We start from the raw sequence: 18323 nt of genomic DNA, 5'->3' as shown, positions 1-18323 counted from the left end.
GGGGGGGGTTGTTCATTGCTCCAGCAACAACATGCGGCTGGTAGGGGACGTAGAGACAAATAGGTCACGCCGCCGATTGCTCCTCCGACATGTCGAAGCTGTGTCGGTGTGTCTTTGCTGTAGTGAAGGCAACAACGATTGACGCGACTCTAGGAGACTTTTAGCTGCCATTACTTTTCAAACAGCCGGACTGTGTCTCCGACTTTGGCCATGGTGCCTCCGCATGGAAACACGACGCGCACCTTGCCAGCTTTGCCAAAGAGCGCTTCAACATGACCGATTTCCGCTGCATCCGTTGCGACTTCAGCGCCGACAAACTCGGCCGCTTCTTCCGCCGTCGCAAAGAGACCGGCCGCAATCACGGACGGGTTCGCTCCATTCGGTGCAGTTTCCCCCTTGAGTCGTTCAACGAGTCCAGTGCGGCACTTCTCGCATTCGAAGGTTTCCAGGAGTGGTTCCACGACTTGTTTGGCTCGCACATCAGAGTTCAGGGCTTCGGCGCGGGGCGTTGCCGTTGTTGGGTCGTCGTAAATCGCTGGGTTTTGACGCAGTCGAAGGTGGTGCGCTTTGTCTTGGAACAAGGTCTTTGTAAACCGAAGGACGACGACATCGCCAGCCACCGCGTCGGTCGCTGCAAAGATCGCACGACACTTGCCCGCTTTTCCGAATGGCCCATCGAGGTGGCCGACAGCTTTCGTCCGTGTATTTTGCACGCGAAGGTGGCGAAAGACATCCCAATTGGTTTCCTTCCGAAAGAGATCCCTGACAATTACGACGGACGGGTCGTCCAGACTCTTGTCGACCACGCCGCGGCGCTCTTTCACCTTCCCGATGCGGATCGAGGCGGCAACGTCCTCGATCGTGGCGTCCACTCGTCCGTGAAACGCGATGCGACATACTTGACGGTTCACGTCTGTGTCAAGTCGGGAGCACACGACGTGGCTGTGCGGAGGACACAAAACGGGCCGGTCCAGCTGCAGGAGAACCAAGACGGCGCTCGGCGCCAGGTGGGGGCTATTTCCTTCGGACGCTGCTGAACCGGACAGAGGGTCGAGGACGGGCAGATACGAGTACTCAATCGCGGGATCGAACGGCGGGTTGTCACTGGCGCAATGCATCTTGTTGTAGAAGAACGTTGCCTTGGCCATCACAGTCGTGTGGCCCACAGTCACGTGTAATTTGGAGCCGCTCGGACACGGCAGCGAGAAGAACCGAATTTGATGGACTGGAAGGACCAAGTTGGACGAAAAGGTCAGACTGTGAGGGGTGATGGCGAGGCCGCGCTCCATCGTTGAAGAGTCTAAGCCATGTACGCGAATGGCCTACGATTTTAACCAAGCATGTCACAATGCACCAACTGAGCAAACGTGACGAAGGAGCTGCCAACACTTGTCAAGAGCTGAATTGGTCGAGAATGCTCGACGAGTTCTCCTTTGGCGGGAACGACTACATACCACGCGGTCGCCTTGGATAGCGCTGTCCACGGATGCATGGAACATCTGGAGCGACTTGACCTTCTTCTCGACTCCAAGCATGGGCAACGCGATCGTGTCGTTGACTTTGATCTGTCCATTCAGAACTACAAGCTCCTATCAGCGTCGGCAGGAATGGCGGCTAGACGAACCTGTGCCAGTAAGCACAGTGCCTTTTCCGCGCAAGGGAAAACAGTGGTCAACTGCAAACACAAGTGGTCCGTCTGCGGATCGAGTCGGCACGTGGAGGTGGGATCGCATTGCGGCCAAGAGATCCGACATGCCACGAGGGGCACGGGTTCCATCGGCATCTCCAGCAGCCACAGCGATAATTGGAGCCGCGTGGAGTGTTGGAGAAGCCGAGAGGAACTCGCGGATCGTCTTGGTCATGGCGGTAATCTGTGCCGACTGCGTCTCCACAGGCAAGAGATCGATCTTGTTGAGGACAACAAGGACGTGCGGCGTCGAGAGTTCTGCAAGCACCATGGACTCGATGGTTTGCATCTGGATACCTTTGACCACATCAATCACGAGCACCGCCATGTCGATGATGTGGGCACCGCCAATCACGGTCTTGATCAACGACGCGTGGCCAGGGCAGTCGACTAGGGTGATCTGCGCCGCCCTTGGCGAGGACGTCGGGGCATCCTCTAATGGGAGAAGAAAGGACGAAAACCCGAGGTCTAACGTGATGCCTACGCCAAAACTCTACTGCTCAGAGCCACATCAAGTTAGAGGCGGAATTACCGCGAGCTTTGCTTTGCGGATTCTTGTCCAAGGCTGCCGTCGACAAGTGCGTGCTCAATGAACGGACGAGACTGGTCTTCCCGCTGTCTACACGTGCATCAGGGCATGTGGAGAAAGCGCATTGCCCATCGTACCTACATGTCCAAGGATGCCGACGTTCACGTTCACATTCATGATGGTGCGGTGATCGACGACGCAAAGTGACCTACATTCTCAAGTCCGTCAACTAGTATTTTGTCCAATGATATCTCATTAGCTGAACCCAAGTGACTCTAATTCGCTTAAATACATCATTTTTATGGCCAATCAATCCACTCGATGCTAGTGTCAGTTTAACCTGAAACGTCCGTCCACTCTCAACGGCACGACAATTCTGCATGGCCAAATGAGCGGTGTGCCGCGCCAGTGCAGCCGTCGGTTGAGCGGCTACCACGAGTTGTGTTTTCGGATAGGTGGTGGTGCATCGTCACGGATGCCCAAGGCTAACCATTTAAGAGTTTGAAACATGGTGACACGCAAGCTCCTGCATGTTCTCCGACTCGGTGGATTGATTGGTGTGGTGGGTGCAACGGACTCGAGTTGCCCCCAAGCTCACGATCCACACAGCCCATTGGCGTCGTCGTTGTTGACCTACACTGGTCTGGCCACCCACGAATTGCTGAACGGCGTTCCATTGCCCAGTTCCTTCTCGACATGCATTGGATCTTTCGACACAGCAACGCTCATGCAAGCTGGATCGGTCGTCTTGGAAACACCGACCTGTTTCCGGGCGCTCGACTGGCTTGTCACAGCAACGTCGTCATATCCAAGCATCACTGCCGCGGATCTATTGACTTCGTCTGGCTTTGCCTCCCTGTCTGCTAAGGACGCAGCTTACTTCGACTCGTTGTGCTTACCCATGACTGATGTCTTGCCCTGCCTCCGTCGGGCTCTATTGCCCGCCCTCATGCCTCTCTTGTCATCGCAGCCATGCTGCGTCGCGCTTCTTGAGGACTCGATTGCTCAGTTCGGTGTTCCTTTCGACTCGTTCGTGGTCGACGCTGTCAGCCGCGTCGTGGATGTGGTTTGTTCCCGTCAGTACTCAGGATTCCAGGACGAGTCGCAACTTTGTGGGTTCACTCTTTTGTCGTCCGTTCTGGCCATGTCCTCGGGCAACTTGCAGCAGCTAGTGTGGACTGTGCTCAATGCAGTGCAGGTGCCCAACGACCAAGGCCTCCAGGCCGCAAAGGGTGGTTCCATCACTACGACGAGAAACGTGTCGACCACGCTCTTCGTTGCGCCGAATTTGCCGGATGCGTGTGTGACTCCCATCAACGCCCTCTTGAAATGGGCTAGCAAAATGCCTGTAGTGACGTCCACCGTAATTGACACGGACCTGACCCTGGCGGCGCTCTTTGAAGACGACCAGTGCCTTCCTGGACGCACCGCTCTCGACGCGTTCGTGCAAGCGTTTCCCCAATCGTTGAGCAACGATATGTACTCCATGGCAAGCGCACTTCTCACTAACGACAACGTGTGCTTCCATCTAGCCAACAGCTACGCTACAGGGAGTGATGCATTCGAGACAACTGTGAGCTCTTTCACTCAATCCCTTGACCTGGGCTCCTAGAGTTGCGGTGCATCCTGGATGCATATGAAGTAAATCAAATATATGTCCAATCCAAATAGTTTAATCCAATTGATTTTATCCAATCACCGATTCGTAATGGCGTCGCTGCTTGAAGAGGTCGATATTGCCGAATTGACCTCGCACAATGGAGGCGAGCAAGGGCTACAGTCGCGCGATGCTGGAAGCACTAGCAACCGCAAACCCCAACGAGCTTCGTGATGCACTGAATGAGCTAATGTCCGTTCGCGGTCACTTGAAGCAGGTACGGTTGAAGACCTCGCATGCCTACCGCGTACAATGACTTCTCCAACAGCTCTCGTTTGGCGACAAAATGGACCTTGCCAGTCGCCTCGCCATGGCACTTGCATCCCTACGTCTCGACAACTCTGTCAACAGCCTACGTCTACTTGACGTCACTCGGTCGCTTCTGGTGTCCCTCTTGGATAAGGCCAATGGTGCATTAGCCCGAGCGGTACCAGAAGTCCTCGAAGAACTGCTGGGCGCACTGGACCTCACTACGGCGTCGCAACAGTCTGTTCCAGCGCACGTAAGTTCCACAATTGTTCTATGGGAAGCGAGTCTCTCACTTGCACGTACAGATGCAATTGATTCACTTTACAACGTTGGCGATTGCTCTCGAATGCCTCGACTTGCCAAAAACCAACCCGCTGTGGCTTCGACTCGACCGTCATCTCGGACCCGTCTTCACGTCAGTAGCCGCCAGCGGTGAAAAGACGTCATTACCTCCTCCTTCCGACGTACCATCGGCGTCATGGCCGTCATTTGACCACTGCCACGACGTGGCAGTGGTTCGCAGCATTCAGAATTTCCTTGGCACACACGTCACGGAAACACGAACACCGCTGCAGTCTGAGTTGTTTGCAATTGCTCACTGGGTTGCTTTCGTTGCTGGTTTGTGCATCATCGTTGCTTGGATCTTCAATGCGACGACAACATTCAACACGCTCGGAGTGGGTTTGGTGTGCTATGGAGGTATTCAGGTCTGTCGACACAGGGAACGATCACGCCAACGGCATGCGTTGCTACGGCTTGCTCTGCACCGCTGCGAATTGCCATACGCTGGCGACACGTGGTGCACACCTCCACCGTCGGACGATAAGGCCAAGCCCACCGTGAACAAGATGCCTCGGCAAGTTGCTTCGGCATGGTCAGAGCCATCGGGAGGTGATCACGGCAACAGCGAGGGCCATCTCGCAGTCATCCATGAAGAAGACCACGAGGCGAACGAGATGCCGAAGAACCCACCCGTCGATTCCTCCATTTTGTCTCATATCAATCCAGCGGAAATGCTCGAAACACTGCAGCGACTGAATTCTCTCCTCGCCGCCGACGACGACGTAAGCGCCGAGACGCGCGAAAAGGTCCAACGAGGACTCCAAGTGCTTGAGCAGATGGGGACGATTCCGACTGACGAATTGAAACACGCAGGGACAGACAAATAGCAGTCTCCATAGCGACGATACCGTGTGCGCAGCCACCATCGACAACCTTGTCTCGCGCACCAACGTCGACAGTATATGGGTAGCACAGGATCGAATGGAATGATTAGACCGAAAAGATGATGCGGTGAAACCACTGATTCGCTCGTGCACTTGTATCTAGCCCAAGTTTCATGCCTTGCGCCATGTCGGCCCATAGAGAGTGTGGCCGCTTGCAAACGCGTCGTCACACGGGTCGAGTTTGGCACAACGGGACACATGCAATCGTTGGCACTCTACTTTATCCTGCACACGACGTGGAGTGAGGGAGCAGCACCCAGTTGGGCTACTGCGGTTGCCCAAACGAAAAGACAGTCGGGTGCGCGTTTGTCGCCGGGTCAAACCCAAACTGGAACTGACCGCCTTGCACCGCAACGTCCGCACCAACGTCGTCATCTTCGCCTTGGAAGAACCGCTCGATCAATCCAAGCGACTTGTTGTAGATTTCTACCATCGATCGGTCACCATCGATCCGATTCCATCGACAGCACAAGTCGTCGATGCGTACCAGTCTGTTCGTGGTACTGGAGGTTTTCAATTTTGGTCACGCCGTCACAGTCTTCGACCACGGTTACGTACTCGTTCACGTGGGTGCCGTCCGCAAGGCCTTGGTTCTCTCCCGCCACGAGGATGTTTTCCAGGCCTTCCAGCGCCACCGTGATGAGTTTGGGCTCGGACACTTCGAGCAGGTTGCACAGAGGGGGGATGCATCCTAGCCACAACACAGTAGCCTTAGCGCAAGCTGCAACAAGACGTGACCGACGCACCCAAGTGCACGAGTTGTCGAATCTGTTCGGGTGTGCCGGATGTAGCGTTCGACACAGCCCACGCTGCTTCCTTCTTGATATCAAACTCCGCCTGACGATAGATTGAGGTCGCCATGCGTGCGCTGTGTGGGTTGGGGACAGTACCGTGGCAAGGTAGTCGAGGAGAATGAGAAAGATGTCGTGATCAAAAATCGTTTGGATCTGCTGCGGATTGCCTGCCGTGATGTTGGAGACTGTCCAGCACGCTTCTTTTCGAATCCCCTTCTTGGGCGAGTGCAGGAGCGCCACCAGGCACGGCAGGATGTTCAAATTCAGCATCACCTACGCAAGCCAGTGTCGATCACACGAACCGACCAAAAAACTAAAACGTGCCTGCGTTTGGATGTCGTCGCCTGTGACGATGTTGCCCACCGCGCGCAGTGCAGGCGTCTGCACGGACGGCGACGGGTGCATCAAGAGCTCAATCAAACGCTTGCACGCACCCGTCTCAATCACAGCTTGGATCTTTTCATTGCCACCGTCGCTCAAGTAACTCAGCGCCCAGCACGCATCGGTCAGGACTTCTTCGTCCTGGGAGAAAATGAGCTGAGCGAGGGTCGATAGCGCGGGTCGAACACTACGATCGGATGAGTGGCACGCCATGTGCATGATGCGCGTACGCTTCGAAAGGCGGGGCGGGTTTACCGCGACAAAAGTTGCTCAATGTCCACGTCGCATTGCGCACCATCGTGGGTTTTGCATCCCTCGAGAGCTGCTGTGTCAAAGGCTGCAGCGCGCCACAGCTCAACACGACGTCGCGGCACTCGGGCGAGTCTCCGGCGATGTTGCCAAGTGCCCACACCGCTTGCTCTCGCACGTCGTCATCGGGACTCAAAAGCAGCTGCGTGAAGACGGGTACAGCGCCATGCTCAATCACAATGCGTGTGTGCAGGGACGTGCCCGACGCGATGTTGGTGAGCGACCATGCTGCTTCGAACTGCAGCCGCGGGTTCGCTTCGAACTTGAGGAACTCAACAAACACAGGTACGACACCAAGAGAGATGACTTCTTCGATCGGCGGGTTTTTCTCTACAAAGCATTGTGTAACGAGGCCGAGAGTGTTGGGAACGCTGTCCATCGCAGGATCCAGAACACACAATCGATCGAAGCCAAGAAGCCGAGAAGGATTGAAGGCTTGGGCATACCGATGGAGAGAAGTTTGCGGAATTTCGTCACGGCGTTCAGTTGCTTGACCGGGTCGGGACATCGCAAGTCCTGGCACATTTCAGGCAGCTCGTTGATCTAGCATGACGCGTATTAAGCCAAGTAGATGCACATAAAGACGATCAATGCACTTACTCGTTGCTGCAAGTGGGCGTCGACAGCTTCAGTTGGTGCTGAGACGTCCATTTGTCCAGCCTACATGGGGATTGACGACATGATCGACTTTAACGTAAAGGAACCCACCGCCATCCGACGCTTCTGGGCGAGTTGTTCGTCGCGTTTCTCCTTACGAATTCGGACAGCCGTGTCTTCTCGCCGGCGGCGGATGTCCTCGACATCGATCCCTTTCTTGAAGTTGCGTTGGCGCTCTTGAGTTGCCATGGTGTCCTTGATCCCGTGCCAAAAGTTTCCTTCCACCCAAGAACCGAAGAAAAACCCCAGCATTCGCACTCACTTGGATAAAGTATGGGCAATTATTTCCGTTTTGTTAAATTCTCTTACCGAAAGCAAGTTCATCCATGTAATTAAATACACAATTTCTTGCAATGGGGCAAATGCGGCGTGCAACAACCGACAACGAAACACATTCACGTCGCTTCTTAGGCGAGGTCTTAAATGATCGTGTTGGGCGACACCCGCTGGACTTCGCTGCCACCACTGTGAGGGCTAGACGTTGCTTTTCGCGAAGCACCAAGGGACTCGAGCGCTGAAAGCAAAAGCGCCGATTGCTGGGCTTGATGCTGTTGCAGTTGTTGCATCTGTTGCATGAACAACATTTGATTCTGCTGCGCGAGTCGGCTTTGCTCTGCCAGGAACGACATGATCGCTTGATTTGATTCCGCCTACGAGAGCGCGACGCCAGTCAGACAATCTATCCCAGGGGATGGCGGGCAACGCACCAACGTCATGTCCTTCAAGTCATACTTCTTGGTGTCTTCAATGATAAACGAAGTCGGGTCCAATCCCACTTCGTCCAAGAACCCAGGGGGACGGATCGGAGTGAGCCCAAGCTCCGCTAGCTCGGCAATATCATCAAATACTTGAGGTTCGAGGCCCACACGCAAATGCTCGCGCTCGTGCTGCAAGTCTCCATTAGACCAAACAATGTGCAGGAAGGAATATAAGTACCTGAAACTGAAACAACAGCTCGTCCAAATGTCGGCGAATTTCGTCGGGTTTCCACAGGGCCAGGGCGGGTTCGTCGTGTTGATGGAGGTGATCGAGATAGAATGGTTGCCATCGTGGTCGCTCGTCTCGAATGGCGTCGTATTGTTTTCGAATCGCCAACGACACATGTACGCAAGCTTGCGTTGCTTCGGGGCTCCTACACGCGTTTGAGGTACACTGCACGGCTGCTGTCGAACCTACCACAGGCTCTTGGAGCGCTTGACGGATGGATCGAGGGAAGCTTTCGCTTGTCGTCGCAGTTCACGAAGCCTGCGTTTCTCGTCCTTGGCTTTTGCTTCCATCATTCGCTTCATGCGCTTCATGTTGCGGGCGGCCTCGAGTTTGGCCCGTTCTTCAGCAATTACGTCCTTGGTCCGGTACGGCCCACGTTTCTTGCCACTGCGGCCGCTCTGGGACGTGGCGTCACCATCGCTGGACTCGGGCTTTACCGTGTGGTTGTTGGCATGGTCGTCGGTTTGTAGCGTCGTCACGTCGGGGTGGTCGATCTTGAATGTCGAATTCGAGTTGTCCATGGTGGCGAAATTCCCAAACCGACGGGGGAATTTTGCGAAAACGAAAGTGGTGGCGACGAGAAGGGGGAAATATGCGCCAAAACCGCATTCAAATTTCGAAATATTTTCAAATTCCACCGATCAGATTCGAAATTTATAAAAATTTGTTACAAAAATCGAGAGGATGCAAAGTGGTGTGTGAAAAAATACACATCCCTCGGTTGAAGAGCGTCACATTTACTTTTGATCTCCAAATTCGAAGGAAAACCTTACTTTTACAACACATGCGGTTGAGAGTTCAGCGTGAGAAGGCGCGCACTGCTCCAGCGATGCGGGGGGGTTCTGTGCGCCCGGGAACGACGCAAAGACGACCGACCATTTTCGCTCAGGAACGTCGATGGCCTGCTCTTCAGTGAATCATATCGTGCTTAACACGGTCGCCTTACAGCAAGCTCAAGTGACGAATGAATGCGCCTCGACAGCATCTTTGTTGGAGTTCACGTCGAGGAGTGTGCTGCAAAAACAAGGAGGTGAGAACACCACGCGGCGTCGTTGCATGGACTATCGTACGCATGCGCCAACTTTCTATCGTACGGGGCAAACATGTCCGCAGCTTGAAATGACCAGGAGTCTGGCGACATGCATGAAGTCTGCCCAGGACTGCTGTAGAAGGAACAGCCGTGCGACGGGTGGGAGTGCAATGAGCTTCTTCCACACAACAGCAGCAATCTTGGCCCAATTCTGGTGTTGGGTCACTTACTGGCCCTCTATGTCCATCCTCGTTCGGTTTGTACCAAGATGCTGGAACAAACGTAAGTGAGCCAAAACAAGGACCCGTGCTGGAACTCACTAGCGTTGGCGTCAGTCACAACGTGCTTCTTCAACATGCAGGTGAAAGCCATCATGCAAGGTCGCGTAGATGTATTCATCTCAGAGCCGGCTGATGCATGCAGACTGTTGTCTTCGAAGTGCCGATGCTGCTGTAGACGCGGCCACCATGGGAATTCGTGTTGTGCTGCTGTACAAGATCGTGCCGCAATAATGGCATGTCAGATATCTGTCGAAGAGTAGTTCAGTGACCATGCCCAGACGATGCGATGGGCGCGCTGCGTGGGGCTCGAGAGTACACTGGAAAATTCTGGCCCACGAGCTGTCCCCCCCGGCACACCGGTCAATATATCATGTCAGGGAATCCATGCTAAGTTATTGAAACACTGAGGGGATCTAGTTGCATGGGTGGAGGCCACTTCACGAGTCGAATGATGGCAGATCACACAGACTCGAGCGCGCCAAAGGTTCGGCCGTTCGTGCAAGCAGGAGGTTGCTATAAGTACAGTCTTGCAAACACAGAGGTCGTACTAGCGTGTATAATTGCGTGAGTGGAGGAAGGGGCTTCTCTGAAAAATGCTTTCTTCAGTGGAGGCAGGCCGCCGAATGACTCACGACGACACCACGTAGGCATGCGACATTGTCGAAAACCACCACAAAACATTACTGGTTGCGATACAGCATCCGTCGATTTTCGTGCCCATGTGGACACTCCCTTCTTTCACCCGGGAAGAACACTTCACGTGCCACTGGCAAGGCTCCATCAAGCTGGTGAAGGGCATGGTGTACCGCATCAGCGCTACGTCACAACCCACACGAGCCATCGTGTAAAAAGCTGAAAAATGGGCAATGGTTCGATGATTACACTGTCCATAGGCTGAGCAATTCCGTGTGAAGTACACACAATGGGGACTTTCGGATTGTGGAGCAAGAGGAGCTAGCTACCAGTCGAACCTTCATTTGTGACGCTGTAACCCAACGAAAGTGCCACGGTCCGTGAAGAGTCCACACGATTTCTGCAAAACAACTCCACGCATACCCTCTCTAGAGGTAGACAAACTCATGTCATTTCTGCCTCACCCTCCAAGCATGCATTCAATGGACTTGCGTCAACTTCGCGGCAGTTGTTGTCGTGGACACCCCCAACAAACTTTCGTCATATTTTCGTATTTTTTTCGTGAAATCTCGGCCGAATCTTGAATGCCATTGATTGGCCATCTGTAGAATTAATTGAACCAATGGGAGCGTGGCAACGTCAACGGCATATCGTTTGACCTTCTCAGACGTTCATGTCGCCGTCGCCGCACCATCTCCTCGCGCGCTTTGTGGTCGGCGCGGTTCTGGCCGTGCCGACCGTGTACTTTGCGACAGTCCTATTTCCTGCAATCCGTGACGTCTCTCTCTCCGAAGGGTTCAGCCACATCCGGTCGAACGTGTGGGCCACTTGTGCTTTGATCGATTATGTTGCGGGGCTATGCTTCACCGTCCCATATATGTGGTTCCGATCTCCGAACCTGGTTGTGGGCGTCATTGTGGTCGTCGCATGCACTATTTTGGGCAATGTCGTGTCAGTGGCACTGTTTGTTGTCCTGATCTGGACGGGTAGAGGCACATTGCGAGATTCGGTGCTGCCGCTCCACCATACGCTCCACGCGCCAAACACGAAGACTTGGGGAGTGCTGGTATTTCAATGGTGCATTGGCACTCTTGGGCTCATCTATTGGGCCTACCTCTTTTACGCTCTGGCCACCTAATCCGTCCCAGACGGCTGGGACTTCATCCGTTCCGACACATGGGCTTACGTGACGCTTGTCGACGTACTCACAGGCATTTCCATGGTCACGACGTACGTGCTAGTGCGTGAACTGCGTGAAGGCAATGTCGCGATCGCCATGCTGTGGGTGGCTGGGCTGTTTTTCCTCGGCAATGGCGTCACTATTGTATATCTCTTGTATATCAGCGCTGGTCCCATGGCAGGGCGATCGTTGCAAGAAGTGCTTCTGTGGGGTGAATCCGAAGCATTCAGTGAGCGAGCGCCTCTGGTAAAGTCTCACTAAGTCGCAGCGCCCGTCACCCGACGCAATTGTCTAGACAAGTTGATACGAAAACCTTTTGGACCCTCAACGTATTGCATCTAGTGTCGTCACTGAACAAAATCACGCGATCGTAATCATCTTGAACGAAAATTTCACCAACGTATTGTACTTCCGCTTAGTCCAGTCGAAATGGCAGACCCTACACACCCGCTTCATCATTCCAAGGTTTACACGCAGCAACTTATTTTCGCAGCTGTGACTGGTGGGGGTCGCGTCCCGACGGCATATGTAGCCACACGCTGCCCTCCAAGTGAAGTGACCTCTTCATGCACGTTTCAACCAACACAATCGGTTGACCCGTGTGCACGACTCAATCAGTTGACACAGGAGCATCCGGCAGTACCCGTTGTCAAGCCAAGGCGGTCACACAAGCGTTGTGCGTCGGCCTCTTTGAAGCGCTCACTTGCCAAGTGACTGGAGGCCCGACATTGCCGTCGGCAGTGTGATGCCGACCGTGTCATGACGAAATGTCGCAAAGTTGAAGTTTAGGGTAGAATGTGTGTGAATCAACCGTCATTCTCGATGGGCGTTGACGACAGACGGTGGCAGTAGTGGGGCATGTTCGGTGGGGGCACTTGTCAACAAAGCGTCGGCCGCCGCCGCCTCGGGGTTCCAAACCTTGGTCGAACAACGCGCGCCTGTCGTGTACAAGGTTGTGGAGGGCGTTCTTCCTGCATGGCTTGCCAACAGCGTCCTGTATCGGACTTCCCCTGGCATATATACGCCATTCCGTCCCGCCCCCTGTCGAAAAAACCGACTACGATCCGGCATTGCTTGGACGGCCTTGGTGTCATGCATCAATTCAATATTCGATCGGATGGGACGGTGTGGTACCACAACAAGCTCATCGCGACGGGCATGCGCGACTTGATTCAACGCGAACCCGATTTTGTTTGGCCCGGCGCTCGATCCTTGCGTATCTCTCTTTGGTTGCGGCCATGATCCACGCGGCCATCGCACCGTCTACCGCCCCTGAGAGATGAATTTGAACGTGACAGTGTCGACCTTGCCCAAGTCGCTCGTTCTCAACACGATTGCGGTCAAGAGCGATAACAACATGCTCTAACTGATTGATGTCGACATTTTCGAGACGAAAACGTTTGCCAAGTACTCGGCGTACGACGACCGACTCGTGGGGGCGATATCCACAGCGCACGAGCGCAAGTTCTCCCTGTAGTTGTGCCATTGCCTTGACCACGTTTCACTAGAACACGACGCTGCCACCGACACGTATTTCAACGTCAATATCGACTGGATGGGCAAACACACGGGCGTCTTCCGCTTGGACAACGACGGCAGTGTCCGCGAGGCAGTCATTCCAGACCCCTCGTGGTCGTACATCGACTCGTTTTCGTCCACAACAAAATACGTGGTTGTGACGACGCCCCCGGCGATTGCCAACCCCCCTAAAGATCCACACACACAGCTTTTCCGAGGGGCTGACGTGGCAGCCTGCGAAGCAGTGCCTGTTTTACGTCGTCGACCGCGCCACGATGGCCCATGTCGCGACTTTTGAATCAACGGAAGCGTTTTTCTTCTTCCACACTCGTTCGACGCGTTCGACGACATCGAGCTTGACTCAATCCGGAACAACGACATGGCCATTCTCGACCGATTGAACGTGCCGTCGATCGTGCAAAGGTCGGTGTTTGACGAGTCGGACGCCCGCCTCGCCCGCTTCCGACTGCGAAATGTGTCGGCCCACTCCTTGGTCTCGACGCCGCCGACGTTCCCAAACGTACCCCAAGTGTGGGAATCGCCGACGCTCGAATTGCCCAGTATCAACGAACGTTGTCGCCACTACGGCAAGTACCATTTCGTGTATGCAATGGCCGACAGCGCGGTGTTTTTCGACGGCGTCGTCACATTGAATTTGAAGACGGGAAACGAGCTGCGATGGGAGGCGGGGGACGTTCCCAGTGAAACCCATTTTTGTGTACCGCATCCGTCCGCGCAGAACGAAGACGACGGCGTGTTGTTGACGGTCGTCTTGGATGGCCATGCCAAGCAAAGCTTTCTGGTCGTGCTGGACGCGAGAGACTTGACTGTCGTGGCCAAGGTCGCCAGCCCCGTCGTCGTGCCTCTTGGATTCCTCGGTCTGCACTAGACCACATAAGCTCGACCCTGCTGCTGTGCGCCCCACAGAGAAGTTGCAATTGCTTTTCATGGACTCTAACGCGATCTTCATCGTCGCCACCACTCTTCCTCAGCGTGCCCGGACCTGTCGCGATTGGAAGAGGGATGCAACTTTTATCTACACGCGACTGCTTTATGTGCGTACAGGTCTATCAACACGATGCAAAAGACCAACGCGGTTTGATCGGTTATGAAGCACGGTACCACCGTGCTATGAATCGGTGAAACAACGGGGCAACGCAACCTTCTTCCTCTTCAGATCGGTCAAGATGTCGTGCATGAAAATGGCTGACCGCAGCGCCGTGCCTTCGCTGCCAGCATTGCAGTCGCCACAATGGTGCAGCCCAATCACTTTGTGGTCCTTTGTGGCAATCACGGGGGCCCCAGACGACCCTCCGATCGTATCGACCATATATCCGAGCTGGCGTGTCCCGCATTTGTTAGCCAGGTTGGCGTCGACTATGACCGCGTCCGTCCCATTTTGCAGCCGCGTGGCGATCTTTGCTGCTGTCCCGTCGGGATGCTGCGGCACGTAGATCGATTCCCCCGCGAGGCTGCTGCGGTTGTCGCCCACCAGAGTCGATCGAAGAGATAGATGCGGCACGTTTAGTCGCTTGAGCTGCTTGCGCGCGTGTTTATCAAAACGCAGCAAGGCGTAGTCGAGCTTGGTGTCGACCGCCACGAGAGTCGCTGACCCGCGCAACAGCAGTTTGTGGGGGCAACCCAGCGCCCGCTTGTTGCATTTGTCGTCGCACTCGGTACTAGCGGCCAGAAAACCAAAATCCGTCGCGTCCACTTGAGTTTTCGTGCGCACGTTGTGTTCGTTCGTGAAGAAGTACCCGTGGCAGCCCGCGAGGAACCCCGTGGCGTATTGCGCGACGGAAGCGCTTCCGAGGGTCACCATGCGTGCCAGACTGCGTGAGCTCTCATACACGAGGGGGTCCGATTCCTTGAAACAAACGGCTGGCTGCCACGCGGGGGTGGCCGACACGCAGGCCGGATTCACGAGGGACTTGCCGTCGGTCGATCTGATGCGGGCGACGCCACGAATATACGACCCGATCGTGACGCCAAACGAAGGCGGAGTCTGCTTTACCGACTTTTTGTTTTTGCCATGGGGAGTGTACGAGATGTTGACCGAGTCGCCCATGAGTCTGTCCGAGTAAAAGAAGTCCTCTCCAGTCGAATCTTTGGCTCGTCGACGGCGGCGACGGGCATAGCCTTTGTACACGACAGTCGTTTCGTTCGTGGACAGTGTCAATGTGTCTCCTGGAGGCAGGTCCAGCTTGGAAAACCGGACGTAGATGAACCTAGCGTTCGGGTACGCCAATTTGAACCGTGCGGATTTGCCCATGTGAATCGTTCGATTGTACGACTCTGCAAGCCCTGCGGACCCCGTGCTCTTCATCTCTTCTGAGACATCCGACTGGATGTCTTCTGCACGTCCAAGCGACATGAGCGCAGCGGTGATGGCGACGAACGTCCGCGCCAGCCGCATCCTGGTCGTGGTCTCGTTGGGTTGTGTGTCGATCGACGACAGCTCATGCTGGTGCGACCGGCAATTCGACCAATCAAAAGCGACATTTTTTAAATTTCAAGGACCGCTTAGTTGAACAGAATATGAGTTAAACTCTTCAAATAAATTCGCAGAGATATTTTATTGCCAGGTGACCAAAAAGGCGCCTCGACACTCGGCGACATCCACGACGAGGGCGCAACCATCTCGCTCCGTCGAAGCATCTAAACGGCGCCAATGCAGATCGTAGAGAGGATGCTGCGGAGGGCAATGCAAACTGCTTCTCTTGGCCAATATTTGGCTGCTGGAGCTGCGATCCTTCGTATTACTGGTATGCACATCGAACGGTTTGCTTGTGCAATGGACGATGTAGAGTGTTTTCACTCGAGCATGGCATGCGATGGAGCATTCGAGAATACCCGACCCTTCAACCATGTTGCATGGACAGCGTTGTTTGCTGCGATGTTTACATGGTCGTCGAGCGGCATATCGAACGGAGACAGCCTCCTCGTCTTTCGCCTGGCCGCTTGCCTGGGCATGTTTCAAGTCAACATCCTTTGAATGGCCCTCATGCATACATACAACCGATAGCGCTCCATGAGAAGAGCGGCTGTGATGTGCAATTGATGGCGGCGCATTGCCGCCGTCGATCCATCCAGGCCACGACATGTAACCACCATGACGTGGAATTCCGTCGTGACACTCCACTGTCGACGCGCGATTCAATTGGCCAATTCAAAACTTGGAGCGCTTTCATTGGTGGAATTTCCACGAAGCGGGCCCGTTCGTGAAACGGTCAGTTTTGCAATGCCTCTGTCGACAACAGCAGCCACAGCGATCGGAGTCGCGCGCGGCGCAATCACGGTCCTATGCCTGGTCCTGCACATGCCCGTTGTGCTCGTGTATGAAGCTGCCACATGCACGATTCGTCCATTCAGTCGTGCCCATTTCCGGCGGGCAATCGGGTGTGTATTTGCAACGAACGAACGGTCACGCTCCAACTTACTTGTGCCCCTTTTTGCAGGAGGTGCTTTGCCACGTACGTCGAGATTATGGCGTATTGCTTTCGTCCTTGTGATCTCATCGTGTCGTACGTGGCAATGACGAGTGCTCAGGGCGTGGTCAATGATGGGGTTTCGTAGAGGAGACTTGCCGACCGACACATCTAAGCCCATGTTTATCATCGCCAACCACCAAGTCGATGCAGACTGGTGGTACATTTCCGAACGTACGGAAGCTGCACACGCTTTTCTCGAGTGATCAACGCTGAATGTGTGGCTAGTAATGCGCGTTCATGGCGGCGCGGGCAACCTCAAAATCGCCATGAAGCACACATTGCGGTCGTTGCCAATTCTTGGAACGGGCATGGCGATGTTGGATTTCCTATTCTTGCGTCGAGATATCAAAGTCGACCGGGTCGCGATTCAAGCATACATGCAAAATTTCGTGCAAGATAACTTTCCATTCTGGCTGCTGCTGTTCCCAGAAGGCACGACCATCTTCATAGAGTCCATGGCCAAGTCACACGAGTTTGGCCAGAAACAGAATCGACCGATGCTTCATCGTGTACTCCTGCCGCGCTCAACGGGGCTCAGGCTCATGCTGGAGGCATTCAAGGACAGCCCCGTCAAGCCAGACATATTGGACATTACGATGGCGTTTCCGTCGTACTCGGGGGAAGTGCCGACGTTCGCCATGGGGTATGATCGACACGTGGACGTGCAGTTGCCTTCGATGAAGAAAATCGTGATGGGCCAAGGCCCGTCGAAAGTTCACTTGCACTGCCGCCGCATCCCGATGGCGGACGTCGGAGAGAATGTCGAGGGGTGTCTCGATCAGTTGTGGGTCGCCAAGGAGGCCTTGCTCAACGAGTTTATTGAGCACCAGGTACACTTTGGCAACACCACCCCCAACACAATTTTGAGATGTACCCTCGACCTTTGCGTGGTGTGTAGTGCTTCGCATCACAGAAAGACCAGACGCAGGTGCTACGCCCTCAGGTAGGAAACGTACAGCAGATGTGTGGGGATAATCTTGCCCACCGTCCGTTCAACTTGTAGGCGTCGTGGCGAGCCGTGGGCCACCTCTGGCTCGTCGGGGGAATGTGTCTGTGCTTCTGGCCCATCCTTCTTGCATGTATCGCTGATAGAGACAACGGGATCGAGCTCATGCTGACCGTAGGTTACTTTGTTGGCGTCGTCGTTCGAGCGGTGTTTGGCGGCATCAAGATCGTTCCCAAGTCGCTGTCTCTCCAGTAGCTTATGGAAGAAAACGCGGAGAGTTTAGTGCGAATGAAATACGTCGCTGATCAATCCCAAGTTCGTTCTCACGGCAGCAGTCACTGGAGCGTCAACAGTGCTCGTACTCTGGCGCTACAACGTGGAGCATGACGCACGCTGTGGTGCGTCGACAGAGACAGGAGCACTCGCCCCATTCCAGGAACCATCGGCTCCACACCGGTGCAAAGCAGCCACTGCAACACAATATTCGTTCACTCGAATCCAGCGACAGTTTACGACAGGACAAGGCATGGTTCAGGGTGCTTTTGCCCTCTCGAGCAATCCCACGACGACAGGCGGCCCGGGTTTTGATACGCGACTGCTCCCAACACGGCACAACCCACGACAGAGAGTCCCTCCGCCACGAGAAGGGTACGATCTCCGTTGTCCTGGAGTGGATAGAAGCTGTCGAGGCCGGGCTGTCCACGATGGGATGCCACAGCCATCACCTGCTGCGCCGGCGCCAAAATAACTTGACGGCACACCTGGCGG

The 18323-nt window shown here is 54.7% G+C and overlaps 11 protein-coding genes across 13 annotated transcripts; 7 read left to right on the top strand and 4 right to left on the bottom strand.

The window, feature by feature from the left end:
* Positions 1–142: 142 nt before the first annotated feature.
* On the bottom strand, positions 143–2425 carry H310_07336. Of its 2 annotated transcripts, none has more exons than XM_008872715.1 (5): positions 2354–2425; positions 2220–2306; positions 1625–2167; positions 1455–1579; positions 143–1322 (listed from the first exon to the last, which is right to left on the bottom strand). In XM_008872715.1, exons 1-5 carry the CDS (start codon positions 2391–2393, stop codon positions 171–173), a joined length of 1947 nt encoding a protein of 648 aa, XP_008870937.1. In that variant the 5' UTR covers positions 2394–2425; the 3' UTR covers positions 143–170. The 2 variants fall into 2 exon arrangements, with proteins under 2 accessions (XP_008870937.1, XP_008870938.1); XM_008872716.1 differs by having other exon boundaries at positions 2358–2425.
* Positions 2426–2724: 299 nt separating this feature from the next.
* Positions 2725–3828, top strand: H310_07335 (hypothetical protein; the record flags this gene model as incomplete). The annotated part of the gene is made up of 1 exon (XM_008872714.1): positions 2725–3828. One exon carries the CDS (start codon positions 2725–2727, stop codon positions 3826–3828), a length of 1104 nt encoding a protein of 367 aa, XP_008870936.1.
* A 137-nt stretch (positions 3829–3965) lies between these two features.
* H310_07334 (hypothetical protein) lies at positions 3966–5439 on the top strand. The gene is made up of 3 exons (XM_008872713.1): positions 3966–4090; positions 4142–4375; positions 4428–5439. The coding sequence occupies exons 1-3, from the start codon at positions 3974–3976 to the stop codon at positions 5289–5291; spliced, it is 1215 nt and encodes a 404-aa protein (XP_008870935.1). The 5' UTR covers positions 3966–3973; the 3' UTR covers positions 5292–5439.
* Positions 5223–7708, bottom strand: H310_07333 (hypothetical protein). The gene is made up of 9 exons (XM_008872712.1): positions 7541–7708; positions 7433–7492; positions 7279–7375; positions 6754–7162; positions 6467–6710; positions 6239–6415; positions 6095–6185; positions 5836–6039; positions 5223–5774 (listed from the first exon to the last, which is right to left on the bottom strand). The coding sequence occupies exons 1-9, from the start codon at positions 7676–7678 to the stop codon at positions 5614–5616; spliced, it is 1581 nt and encodes a 526-aa protein (XP_008870934.1). The 5' UTR covers positions 7679–7708; the 3' UTR covers positions 5223–5613.
* Positions 7709–7761: 53 nt separating this feature from the next.
* H310_07332 (hypothetical protein) lies at positions 7762–9033 on the bottom strand. The gene is made up of 4 exons (XM_008872711.1): positions 8666–9033; positions 8426–8621; positions 8197–8376; positions 7762–8139 (listed from the first exon to the last, which is right to left on the bottom strand). The coding sequence occupies exons 1-4, from the start codon at positions 8995–8997 to the stop codon at positions 7909–7911; spliced, it is 939 nt and encodes a 312-aa protein (XP_008870933.1). The 5' UTR covers positions 8998–9033; the 3' UTR covers positions 7762–7908.
* A 234-nt stretch (positions 9034–9267) lies between these two features.
* H310_07331 (hypothetical protein) lies at positions 9268–10055 on the top strand. Its single transcript, XM_008872710.1, has 2 exons — positions 9268–9788; positions 9842–10055. Exons 1-2 carry the CDS (start codon positions 9374–9376, stop codon positions 10045–10047), a joined length of 621 nt encoding a protein of 206 aa, XP_008870932.1. The 5' UTR covers positions 9268–9373; the 3' UTR covers positions 10048–10055.
* A 1027-nt stretch (positions 10056–11082) lies between these two features.
* H310_07330 (hypothetical protein) lies at positions 11083–12001 on the top strand. Its single transcript, XM_008872709.1, has 2 exons — positions 11083–11846; positions 11896–12001. Exon 1 carries the CDS (start codon positions 11094–11096, stop codon positions 11556–11558), a length of 465 nt encoding a protein of 154 aa, XP_008870931.1. The 5' UTR covers positions 11083–11093; the 3' UTR covers positions 11559–11846; positions 11896–12001.
* Positions 12002–12460: 459 nt separating this feature from the next.
* On the bottom strand, positions 12461–15586 carry H310_07328 (hypothetical protein). Its single transcript, XM_008872707.1, has one exon. The coding sequence runs from the start codon at positions 15532–15534 to the stop codon at positions 14248–14250; it is 1287 nt and encodes a 428-aa protein (XP_008870929.1). The 5' UTR covers positions 15535–15586; the 3' UTR covers positions 12461–14247.
* H310_07329 (hypothetical protein) lies at positions 12799–15560 on the top strand. The gene has a single exon (XM_008872708.1). It carries the CDS (start codon positions 13498–13500, stop codon positions 14005–14007), a length of 510 nt encoding a protein of 169 aa, XP_008870930.1. The 5' UTR covers positions 12799–13497; the 3' UTR covers positions 14008–15560.
* H310_07327 (hypothetical protein) lies at positions 15585–16134 on the top strand. Its single transcript, XM_008872706.1, has one exon. The coding sequence runs from the start codon at positions 15790–15792 to the stop codon at positions 16111–16113; it is 324 nt and encodes a 107-aa protein (XP_008870928.1). The 5' UTR covers positions 15585–15789; the 3' UTR covers positions 16114–16134.
* A 229-nt stretch (positions 16135–16363) lies between these two features.
* Positions 16364–17938, top strand: H310_07326. 2 transcript variants are annotated; one of them, XM_008872705.1, is made up of 7 exons: positions 16364–16517; positions 16577–16642; positions 16695–16780; positions 16835–17439; positions 17508–17552; positions 17613–17688; positions 17734–17882. In XM_008872705.1, exons 1-7 carry the CDS (start codon positions 16438–16440, stop codon positions 17808–17810), a joined length of 1035 nt encoding a protein of 344 aa, XP_008870927.1. In that variant the 5' UTR covers positions 16364–16437; the 3' UTR covers positions 17811–17882. The 2 variants fall into 2 exon arrangements, with proteins under 2 accessions (XP_008870927.1, XP_008870926.1); XM_008872704.1 differs by having other exon boundaries at positions 16835–17552; positions 17734–17938.
* The last annotated feature ends 385 nt before the right edge of the window (positions 17939–18323 follow it).

Source organism: Aphanomyces invadans (assembly GCF_000520115.1).
Source record: "Aphanomyces invadans strain NJM9701 unplaced genomic scaffold supercont1.13, whole genome shotgun sequence".
NCBI lineage: Eukaryota > Oomycota > Saprolegniomycetes > Saprolegniales > Verrucalvaceae > Aphanomyces > Aphanomyces invadans.
The sequence above is the reverse complement of the archived record's forward strand: the minus strand, read 5'-3'. Positions and strand labels throughout refer to the sequence as shown.

Excerpts from the sequence above, each read along its gene's own strand:
- H310_07336 (XM_008872715.1), bottom strand. The coding sequence starts at position 2,393 with ATGAATGTGAACGTGAACGTCGGCATCCTTGGACATGTAG. Across the intron at positions 2,307-2,353 it reads CGGCATCCTTGGACATGTAG|ACAGCGGGAAGACCAGTCTC; the intron begins GTACGATGGGCA and ends ATGCACGTGTAG. Across the intron at positions 1,580-1,624 it reads CACTGTGCTTACTGGCACAG|TTCTGAATGGACAGATCAAA; the intron begins GTTCGTCTAGCC and ends AGGAGCTTGTAG.
- H310_07334 (XM_008872713.1), top strand. The coding sequence starts at position 3,974 with ATGGAGGCGAGCAAGGGCTACAGTCGCGCGATGCTGGAAGCACTAGCA. Across the intron at positions 4,091-4,141 it reads TTCGCGGTCACTTGAAGCAG|CTCTCGTTTGGCGACAAAAT; the intron begins GTACGGTTGAAG and ends CTTCTCCAACAG. Across the intron at positions 4,376-4,427 it reads AACAGTCTGTTCCAGCGCAC|ATGCAATTGATTCACTTTAC; the intron begins GTAAGTTCCACA and ends TTGCACGTACAG.
- H310_07333 (XM_008872712.1), bottom strand. The coding sequence starts at position 7,678 with ATGGCAACTCAAGAGCGCCAACGCAACTTCAAGAAAGGGATCGATGTC. Across the intron at positions 7,163-7,278 it reads CCGCAAACTTCTCTCCATCG|AGAAAAACCCGCCGATCGAA; the intron begins GTATGCCCAAGC and ends AATGCTTTGTAG. Across the intron at positions 6,711-6,753 it reads CCCGCCCCGCCTTTCGAAGC|TGTTCGACCCGCGCTATCGA; the intron begins GTACGCGCATCA and ends ATCCGATCGTAG.
- H310_07332 (XM_008872711.1), bottom strand. The coding sequence starts at position 8,997 with ATGGACAACTCGAATTCGACATTCAAGATCGACCACCCCGACGTGACG. Across the intron at positions 8,622-8,665 it reads AAGCGCTCCAAGAGCCTGTG|GAGCCCCGAAGCAACGCAAG; the intron begins GTAGGTTCGACA and ends AAACGCGTGTAG. Across the intron at positions 8,140-8,196 it reads ACTTGAAGGACATGACGTTG|GCGGAATCAAATCAAGCGAT; the intron begins GTGCGTTGCCCG and ends GCGCTCTCGTAG.
- H310_07331 (XM_008872710.1), top strand. The coding sequence starts at position 9,374 with ATGGCCTGCTCTTCAGTGAATCATATCGTGCTTAACACGGTCGCCTTA. Across the intron at positions 9,789-9,841 it reads ACCAAGATGCTGGAACAAAC|TCACAACGTGCTTCTTCAAC; the intron begins GTAAGTGAGCCA and ends CGTTGGCGTCAG.
- H310_07330 (XM_008872709.1), top strand. The coding sequence starts at position 11,094 with ATGTCGCCGTCGCCGCACCATCTCCTCGCGCGCTTTGTGGTCGGCGCG.
- H310_07329 (XM_008872708.1), top strand. The coding sequence starts at position 13,498 with ATGGCCATTCTCGACCGATTGAACGTGCCGTCGATCGTGCAAAGGTCG.
- H310_07328 (XM_008872707.1), bottom strand. The coding sequence starts at position 15,534 with ATGCGGCTGGCGCGGACGTTCGTCGCCATCACCGCTGCGCTCATGTCG.
- H310_07327 (XM_008872706.1), top strand. The coding sequence starts at position 15,790 with ATGCAGATCGTAGAGAGGATGCTGCGGAGGGCAATGCAAACTGCTTCT.
- H310_07326 (XM_008872704.1), top strand. The coding sequence starts at position 16,438 with ATGCCCGTTGTGCTCGTGTATGAAGCTGCCACATGCACGATTCGTCCA. Across the intron at positions 16,518-16,576 it reads CATTTCCGGCGGGCAATCGG|GAGGTGCTTTGCCACGTACG; the intron begins GTGTGTATTTGC and ends CCCTTTTTGCAG. Across the intron at positions 17,689-17,733 it reads CTGGCCCATCCTTCTTGCAT|GTTACTTTGTTGGCGTCGTC; the intron begins GTATCGCTGATA and ends TGCTGACCGTAG.